General features: G+C 53.3%; 1 protein-coding gene across 1 annotated transcript in view; it reads left to right on the top strand.

The window, feature by feature from the left end:
* Nucleotides 1-3,007: 3,007 nt before the first annotated feature.
* Nucleotides 3,008-9,990, top strand: part of LOC125039731 — an 11,212-nt gene continuing 4,229 nt past the window's right edge. Inside the window, exons 1-3 of the mRNA XM_047633965.1 lie at nucleotides 3,008-3,219; nucleotides 3,442-3,711; nucleotides 9,896-9,990. The exon at nucleotides 9,896-9,990 is cut by the window's right edge and continues 66 nt beyond it. Coding sequence (XP_047489921.1) covers nucleotides 3,134-3,219; nucleotides 3,442-3,711; nucleotides 9,896-9,990 — 451 coding nt within the window. The 5' untranslated portion in view covers nucleotides 3,008-3,133. The remainder of the gene's footprint in view (nucleotides 3,220-3,441; nucleotides 3,712-9,895) is intronic.

The raw sequence follows: 9,990 nt of genomic DNA, 5'->3' as shown, positions 1-9,990 counted from the left end.
CCCTCAACTTTTACCCCGCATGTTGGGTTAAGCCCCGACTCTTTTTTCTCTTACTAAATCATCTTATCGATCACCCCCTTTATCCTTCCCCTCTCCCGTCTTCTTTCCCCCCCGGTAACGGGTCTTTTCTTTTAACTTTTATTATATTATTAATCCAGGCGTGGTGAGATCGCCAGAGCACTTCTCCCTGGAAGTCCTGCCGCCGACAGGGAGAAATCTCTGCTCGACGCGGACGTGGGAGATAGCCTCTGATTAGCGACCTCACTCGTATTTCATCCTCGCAGTCTCCCGGTTAGCCGAGGGCGCCACCGTTGCCATGGGCGAGAAGTCCGTGCACGGTGGGGCCCCGATGCCGCCTGGCAGGCCGCCCTCTCCGCTCCCAACCTCCCCGTCAGCCGAGTGCGCGCCGCAGCCCGGGCATGTGGACTCGCCGACCCATGAGTTCGCTCATGCCAGGCGAATCCCGCCATGCCAGGGCCACGCGCGCACAGATGGCGCGGGGCCACCCTCTCCAGCCTTTATCCTCCTTTTCGCTTCCCTGTCAGCTATGCCCCCCAACTTTTACCCCGCATGTTGGGTTAAGCCCCGACTCTTTTTTTCTCTTACTAAATCATCTTTTCGATCCCCCCCTTTATCCTTCCCCTCTCCCGCCTTCTTTCTCCCCCGGTAACGGGTCTTTTCTTTTAACTTTTGCTTTTGAGCTACCTGTCCAGGACGTGCTAGAGGAACTGCTGTGCAAAGGCACCCTGGAGGAGCTGCCTGCCGAGGACTCGCCGGAGGAGCTGCCGTCCGAGGATACCCTGGAGGAGCTGCCTGCCGAGGACTCGCCGGAGGAGCTGCCGTCCGAGGATACCCTGGAGGAGCTGCCTGCCAAGGGCGCGTCGGAGGAGCTGCCGTCCGAGGAGAAGCCAGAAGAGCTACCCGCCAAGGAGCTGCTGGGAGTAGAGGGACCAACTCCGTTTAGTCCGAGGCGACGGAAGGGGTCAGATGGGAATCGAATGCGATTTCTTTACGAAAGGGACTGTGTCACAACTACGAGATTGCTCACGACCGTCGGCTGTGTTTACCTCAGTCCGGGTGGCGGGCTTAGGCCTCTCGCGATTGGCTCGCTCACCGGCCTTTACATCGGCGGGACTCTTACAAGGAGCACCAGTCAAAAAATCAGTATCCACGGGTTCACAAGGGGCATGAGCACAGCGCACAGCATAGCCACGCTCTTAAGCACAATCAGCAAGGGTCCAGCTGTGGTAGTGTTCCTTGACCTGGAGAAGGCTTTTGAACTAGCAAGTCCTCTTGCCATTCAGGAAAGCCTGATCCAGAAGGGAATCAGAGGAAAGCTCTTGACTTGGATAGGTGACTACATCAGGAACAGGAATGCCAATGTCAAATTCCAGGGTCACCTATCACTGGGTGGGGTTCTTAGTCCAGCCCTATTTAACACTTTAATGTCCTGCATCCTCAACATAAACCTCCCAGTGGGGTGCAAGATCATCTCGTATGCAGACGATCTCGCTATTACATCCACCGGACCATACAGCTAGAATAAAGCCCAGCTTTGGTCTGGACCTTGTGTCCGAGGAGTGTTGTAGGAAAAGACTAAAGATCTCTGCAGCCAAATCCAAAGCCATGGCTCTGAGACAGAGCGTTCGAGGCACAAGTCTGAAAATCCAGGGGGAAGGGGAGGGGGAAGGAGGGAGGCAGGTGAGTCAGGGAGAAGGGAAGGGGGAAGGAGGCAGGTGAGTCAGGGGGAAGGGGAGGGGGAAGGAGGGAGGCAGGTGAGTCAGGGGGAAGGGGAGGGGGAAGGAGGGAGGCAGGTGAGTCAGGGGGAAGGGGAGGGGGAAGGAGGGAGGCAGGTGAGTCAGGGGGAAGGGGAGGGGGAAGGAGGGAGGCAGGTGAGTCAGGGGGAAGGGGAGGGGGAAGGAGGGAGGCAGGTGAGTCAGGGGGAAGGGGAGGGGAAGGAGGGAGGCAGGTGAGTCAGGGGGAAGGGGAGGGGGAAGGAGGGAGGCAGGTGAGTCAGGGGGAAGGGGAAGGGGGAAGGAGGGAGGCAGGTGAGTCAGGTGGAAGGGGAGGGGGAAGGAGGGAGGCAGGTGAGTCAGGGGGAAGGGGAGGGGGAAGGAGGGAGGCAGGTGAGTCAGGGGGAAGGGGAGGGGGAAGGAGGGAGGCAGGTGAGTAAGGGGGAAGGGGAGGGGGAAGGAGGGAGGCAGGTGAGTCAGGGGGAAGGGGAGGGGGAAGGAGGGAGGCAGGTGAGTCAGGGGGAAGGGGAGGGGGAAGGAGGGAGGCAGGTGAGTCAGGGGGAAGGGGAGGGGGAAGGAGGGAGGCAGGTGAGTCAGGGGGAAGGGGAAGGGGAAGGAGGGAGGCAGGTGAGTCAGGGGGAAGGGGAGGGGGAAGGAGGGAGGCAGGTGAGTCAGGGGGAAGGGGGAGGGGGAGGAGGGAGGCAGGTGAGTCAGGTGGAAGGGGAGGGGGAAGGAGGGAGGCAGGTGAGTCAGGGGGAAGGGGAGGGGGAAGGAGGGAGGCAGGTGAGTCAGGGGGAAGGGGAAGGGGAAGGAGGGAGGCAGGTGAGTCAGGGGGAAGGGGAGGGGGAAGGAGGGAGGCAGGTGAGTCAGGGGGAAGGGGAGGGGGAAGGAGGGAGGCAGGTGAGTAAGGGGGAAGGGGAGGGGGAAGGAGGGAGGCAGGTGAGTAAGGGGGAAGGGGAGGGGGAAGGAGGGAGGCAGGTGAGTCAGGGGGAAGGAGGGAGGCAGGTGAGTCAGGGGGAAGGGGAGGGGGAAGGAGGGAGGCAGGTGAGTCAGGGGGAAGGGGAGGGGGAAGGAGGGAGGCAGGTGAGTCAGGGGGAATATTGAGTAAGGCAGAGGGAAAGGGAGGGGGAATGGGTGGGTATTGGGTGAGGGAGAGAAGGAGGGCGTGCATGGGTGTTGGGTGAGTGAGGGAGGGAGCGTAGGAGTGGAGGAGCAATGAGGGAGGGAGAGAGGATGTGGATAGGTATTGTTGAGGGAGGAGTGAGTGAGGGAGAGAGGGAGGGACTATGAACAAGGGAGAAAGGGAGACAGGACTTATGTTAGAGAGAGGAGGGGCGTGATTAGTTCCCCTTCCCTCCCGCAGAAACTGATGTTCGTCCTGCGCATCGGGAGCCACGACCATGCCCCTCGTGCCGCGTGGACCTCGGCGACCCCCGGCGCCACGTGGACCACTCTCAACGTGCACGACCCGCTTGATTTCAGAAAGGTTGGTGTTTATGTATATTCTTGATCTTGGCTTTGTTAGTGTTATTTATTTTGTGTGTGTGTAAGTAAGTATTTTTGTGTATGCTAATAGTACTAAATCCAATTTCTTGGACGTCAGTCAGTAACAATTCCCAAACCCACACCCCATTTCCCTATTACCCATCAACCTCCCACTTCCCCATTACTCACCAACCCTCTCTAACCCCCCACCCCCTTCCTGCAGCCGCGCTGTGGAGTTACGTGGTTTGCCTGAGGAGCTGCCTGCCGAGGACATGCCGGAGGAGCTGTCTGCCAGGGATGCGTCGGAGGAACAGCTGGTGGGTGCAGGATGTACGCCTGAACGACCAGCTAGCTTGGGAAACACGCCCAAGGACCTGGTGGGTACCGGTCTGCCGGAGGAGCTGCCAGCCGTGGACGCGCCGGAGGTGCTGCCTGCCGAGGACACACCGGAGGAGCTGCCTGCCGAGGACACACCGGAGGAGTTGCCTGCCAGGTGATTACCATATTCCTTGCTAACTTCTCTTTTCCCCCTCTCTCCTCCCCCCTCTTGCCCTCTCCCCCTCCTTCCCTCTCCCCACCTCTTCTCCGCCCATTACCCTCTCACCTCAATTTCTCTTCTCCCCTCTCTCCTCTCCCTCTTCTCCCCTCCCCCTCACCCCTCTCTTCACTCTCCCCCTCACCCCTCTCTCCTCTTCCTCACCCCTCTCTTCACTCTCCGCCTCACCCCTCTCTCTCCCCTCCCCCTCACCCCTCTCTCTCCCCTCCCCCTCACCCCTCTCTCTCCCTTCCCCCTCACCCCTCTCTCTCCCCTTCCCCTCACCCCTCTCTCTCCCCTCCCCTCACCCCTCTCTCTCCCCTCCCCCTCCCCCACTCTCTCCCCTCCCCCCTCACTCTCTCCTCCTCCTCACCCCTCTCTCTCCCCTCCCCCCTCCCCCCTCTCTCTCCCCTCCTCCTCACCCCTCTCTCTCCCCTCCCCCTCACCCCTCTCTCTCCCCTCCCCCTCACCCCTCTCTCTCCCCTCCCCCTCACCCCTCTCTTTCCCCTCCCCCTTACCCCTCTCTCTCCCCTCCCCCTCACCCCTCTCTCTCTCCTCTCCCTCACCCCTCTCTCTCCCCTCCCCCTCTTTCCTCTCTCCCCTGAGTTTTGTGATGTTAGACAGGTCGATATAACACTTGACCCACAACAAATTTCAACAAAAGGTTTCGCGGTGGTTTTCAGTTCCACTGTATATACTGATCAACAGAAAAAAAGTCTACCAAAATCTGACGCCCGGAAATGGGATAAACTGAGTCATTTCAAAGATGGCCGCCACCGAGCTTTGAAATCACGAAAACAGCTATATTCCATGGTTTTAAGAGACCAGCAAGCCATTGGTGTAAATGACATTCATATGTAACCAATATTTTACCAGCTAAAAAGGGAACAAAAACTTTTAACCAAAATGACTGAACAGCTGGTGCCAATGAAACATTTTCTTGTGAGCATTGCATAATGACAGTTCAGATTACATATTTTTTCCTCATCACTGTCTTCTAGTTATATGGTAACTGCCGTGATGGTCCAATGGATAGAGCAATGGACTCCGACCCTTGTGGTCCCGAATTAAATTCCCCGCTACGGCATTTATAAAAAAAAAAAAAAAAAAAAAACCTGCGTTCCGACTATTGGTTCGAGCCTGATATCACGGCGAGAAAACGACATATCGCCTTGAGAATCAAACGTAGGTGTCGTAGGGGAAGTCGCCGCCGTGGCAGAAGTGTTAGCGCGCTGAACCGCGGTTGATTAGGAATGGCATCCAATCAGGTAAAGATGGTACTGCTAATTGACTTCTCAATAATAAATTGGGAGAGGCCTAGATCCTGCAGTGGAATGAATGACTGTTGAACGAACAAACAAACGAATATATATATATATATATATATATATATATATATATGAAAAGGAGAAAACACACTACCGTGTTGATACTATGGTATAAAAACCCACACTGTAAAACTAGATTTAATTGAAAAAGAGAGACTACAGTTTCGGAATCCACCTGGATTCCATCTTCAGGTCTGAGGAGGCAAGGAAGAGGAGGGGGTATAAGACAGAGAGAGGAAAGGCAACGCGGAGACACGGGGCAGGTGAGGACAGACGAACGGAAACGAAGGGAGGTCAGATCAGGTCGGGCAGGTCAGGTCGGGAGGGTCGGGCGGACTGTGTGAAGGGTGGCCAGCATACGGGAGAAGGCGAAGGATGTGGGAAGCGAGGAGACTGTCAGCAGGAGAAAAGCCGCTGTTCAGGTTGAAATTGGGAAGCAGCTTAATTAGGGAAGATTCCACCAATCTGCGGGCGTGGACGTCAGCGGAAGGAAAGATAATTCGCGCCGCTGACCAGTCCATCAGATGGCCTGTATCCCACTGATGGCAGAAGAGAGCGTTGTTGTTGTGCCCCCTGGAAACAGCGTACTTATGTTGAGACAGGCGCTTAGTGAGACTGGCGCCCGTCTCGCCAAAGTACTGTTTGTCACAGGAGGTACAAGGAATAGCATAGGTGCCCACCTTCGAGGAAGAGGGTGGGCTGGTGTGGACCAGGTTTCGGCGGAGATCAGCCTGCAGTTGAGAGTGTGAAGAGGGCGGCGGAGAGAGTAAATCTCCTCAGTGTAGGGCAGGCTGAGGACGGGCAGCCGAGGAGTCTCTGTAGGGGGGAGTCGTGGTAGAAGGTACGCCGTGCCCTGGATAACGCGGCGTCGAGAACATGACGAGGATAGCCCAGTTTGGAGAAAGAACGACGCAGGAAGTCGATCTCTCCATCCAGGTATTGGGGGTCACAGATACGGAGGGCGCGGAGGAACAGCGAAGTGGCAACACCTCTCTTTACATGGAGGGGATGGTAAGAGAAGAAGTGTATGTACATACCACTATGCATGGGCTTCCTGTATATGGAGAAAGAAAAATGGTCAGCAGAGCGATGTACCAAGGTGTCCAAGAAGGGGAGCTTGCTGTCAGCCTCCCATTCCACCTTGAAACGGATGGAAGGGGAGAGGGAGTTCAGCTGGGTCAGGAAGTCCGAGAACTGGGCAGGGTCATGAGGCCAGAGAGCGAAGACGTCGTCGACATACCTCAGCCATACCGTCGGACGAAGGGAGAGGGAAGGGAGAAGTTCGGACTCGAAGAATTCCATAAACAGGTTAGCCAAGACCGGAGAGAGGGGAGAGCCCATGGCCACGCCGAAGGTCTGCGAGTAGAAGCTACCCTCAAAGGAGAAGGAATTCGACTCCACACACAGACGAATCAGCTGGAGGAAGACGTCGGTGGGCAGAGGGAGACGAGGATCCTCAGAGGGGAGCTTCCTCTCAAGGAAAGCAAGGACGTCATCCAGCGGGACCTTGGTGAACAAGGAGTCTACATCCAAGCTCATCATGGTCGCCGGCGGGACTCCACGGACACGGGAGATGAAGTCCTGAGAGTGGCGGAGGTGAGCAGGAGAGAAGGTGCCGAGAAGGGGAGTGAGGGACTTCGCCAGCCAAGCTGCCAGAGGGTGCGTCACAGATCCCCGGGAAGAGATGATGGGGCGCAGAGGCACGGCTGGCTTATGGGTTTTAGGAAGCCCGTAGAAGTGAGGGAGGCGAGGATTGATGACCTGGTAGAGGTTCGCCTCCGGGAAACGAGCTGCTATCGCTCTCAGGCGACGGTGGAAAGTAGCAGCAATACGTTCCCGGGGGTCACTGGTCAGGGGGGCATAGGTGGAGGCGTCGTCCAACAGGTCACGGGCCTTCTGCAGGTAGGAGGCACGGTCGAGGACCACCACCGAGTTGCCCTTGTCAGAGGGCAAAATGGTGACCTCCTCCTTGCGCAAGCTTTGAAGGGCCTCGCGGTAACGCCTGGGAATGGAAGAATTAGGATGGAGGAGAGATTCGAGGGCCGGGATGAAAGCACCACGAAGGAGAGAGACATCAGGCAAGGAGTTTCTATGGGAAGAGATGAAGCGGTCGAAGGATGAAATAATGTCGATGGAGGTAAGGGGGTGAGGGCGGAGGGCAAAGGAAAGACCGAAGCCAAGGAGTTGTTGCTGGTGGGCGGTCAAGGACAGGGAAGATAGGTTGGTGACAGCGTCGGTGAGGGAGAAGCGGGACCAGGGACTGCGGGCGGTGAGACTGGAGAGTTTGCGGGAGAGAGAGCGGCCATGGTTGGTGGAGAGGGACCGGGAAGAATCGTGGGCAATATCGGCAAAGAGCTGGAAAACTTGGCTGGGGAGCCGCTCCTTCAGGATGTCCGAACGTACCCGTGAACGGTAGAAGGCATGTTCGACATCCCTCCTACCAGCGTGGATACGTTCCACGAGGAGGGAACGAGCAAAGGCCGGAAAGGGAGATCCTTCCTGTGAATGTTTCAGAACATTATAAATAGAGGAAGGAAGCACCTGCTCCTCGAGGCAGTCGCGGAGGAAATGAAGTTGATTCTTCTGTCGGGCCGTGGCGATGACAGAATCCTCGTAAGCACGAAAGGCAGGAACCAGGTCAGGGAAGGAGGCAAACAGGAACGACAGGAGATTTCTTTTAACCGTGGGGTCCATTATGAAAAGGAGAAAACACACTACCGTGTTGATACTATGGTATAAAAACCCACACTGTAAAACTAGATTTAATTGAAAAAGAGAGACTACAGTTTCGGAATCCACCTGGATTCCATCTTCAGGTCTGAGGAGGCAAGGAAGAGGAGGGGGTATAAGACAGAGAGAGGAAAGGCAACGCGGAGACACGGGGCAGGTGAGGACAGACGAACGGAAACGAAGGGAGGTCAGATCAGGTCGGGCAGGTCAGGTCGGGAGGGTCGGGCGGACTGTGTGAAGGGTGGCCAGCATACGGGAGAAGGCGAAGGATGTGGGAAGCGAGGAGACTGTCAGCAGGAGAAAAGCCGCTGTTCAGGTTGAAATTGGGAAGCAGCTTAATTAGGGAAGATTCCACCAATCTGCGGGCGTGGACGTGGGTTTTTATACCATATATATATATATATATATATATATATATATATATATATATATATATCAGTCAATGGAGCTAACCAACGGGGCGCATAGCCTCACGCACCCTTCGCTCAGAAGGCAGCCAGGCAGGCCCATCTTCACCTCGTCACGACAGGTCGATCTGCCCAAGCCAAGACTTCCTAGGTCGTCCCACGAGAGACGAACTGAAAGTGTGGGGAAACGACCTAGGTGCCCGTACAGCCTGCGTTGGGGGTCCCGGATTATGCAGGAAAAATTCCTGTGCCGGTCTCACGACGTAGTCGTGATCCGGCGCAGGGACCTGTTGCAAAAGGCATCGAGACGCGACTCAAGGCACAATATAGCGTCCAGGTTTCGCTTCCATGATGCACAACTGGCTGTATCAAGGCCTTGAAATCACAACCTCACACACACACGCACGCGCACACACACACACACACACAGATATATATATATATATATATAGACAGATAGGTAGATAGATAGTTAGATAAATAGATAGATAGAAAGATATATATGTGTGTGTATGTGTGTGTGTGTGTGTGTGTGTGTGTGTGTGTGTGTGTGTGTGTGTGTGTGTGTGTGTGTGTATGTGTGTATTGTCATGTTCTGCCATTTCGTCAACGTAGTTAACTTTTTAGCTTTTAATAACTAGCGTGTAACACTGAATATCCACTGCCATAAATAAAATATACAAACGCGAAAGAGAAAATGCCTGAACTATCATGAGATAATGACTGATAAATCATGAATAGGAAGTTAAAGGGTAGTACATTACTTACAAATAAGTTAAATTAAGTCGATGACTGTGAGGAATATGACCCATAAAACCCGCATGTAACTCTGAAATGGTATAACAATCGGATCTTGCAAATGTTTGTTTACGGGTATTTCAACCAAACCTATATCCTTTTCTCCTAAAGATAGTTAGACAGATGTTTATGTGTCTACCTATTTATTTATGTATTTATTGTATTTATCTATCTGATTATTGTATACAGACAATTCATTGATTTCAGGCCTAAAATTTCAGATTTCAGGTTCAATACTGATCAAATCTGAATTTCGTTGACACCAGTGGATAGCTGACCCCTTAAAACCAATGACTGGAACCAACAATGGTGTTTCTATGTCATTAATTGAAGAAGTTATAGCTCCTTTCGTGATTTCGATGCTCGGCGGCGGCCATCTTGAAAATGACTCGGTTTTAACCCATTTCCGGATGTCAGATTTTGGTAGACTTTCTTTCTGTTGATCAGTATATCCTGTGGGATTGAAAACCACTGAGAAACCTTTTGTTGCAATTTGTTGTGGGTTGGGTGACTGTTTCTCATAAATTGACCCGTCTATGTCATAGTTAAGGCATGCTGCATTTTAATATATATTTTGTTCTTTATATTCTTCTGTCTTTTTTATTTGAATCTATGTCATTTTTATTATAAACATTTTAATTCATATTTTCATATAAAAATAAGTAACAACAAAATAAAAGATATTCAGCAAATGGCGAACGCACGGATTGATTGATACTATTCGAACGAGGGCTGTGTTCGAAACAACCCGAATTCTGAAAAAGAAAAAAGAAAAATTAATTATTATATTTTTAAATTAAAATCAGGAAAAAAAAATGACTTCCGAAAGTGCAAATATTATTTTTTAATGTTTTTGATTTTTATTCGTCAATTCATCAGTAAGTCGAAGTTGATGTCGGTGAGGCAGGCGGGCGGGAAAGCCCTTTCCACGATCCACGACGACATGGACCAGGAAGACAAACACACACCGCCCG

Source organism: Penaeus chinensis, chromosome 27 (assembly GCF_019202785.1).
Source record: "Penaeus chinensis breed Huanghai No. 1 chromosome 27, ASM1920278v2, whole genome shotgun sequence".
Classification (NCBI taxonomy): Eukaryota; Metazoa; Arthropoda; class Malacostraca; order Decapoda; family Penaeidae; genus Penaeus; species Penaeus chinensis.
The sequence above is the reverse complement of the archived record's forward strand: the minus strand, read 5'-3'. Positions and strand labels throughout refer to the sequence as shown.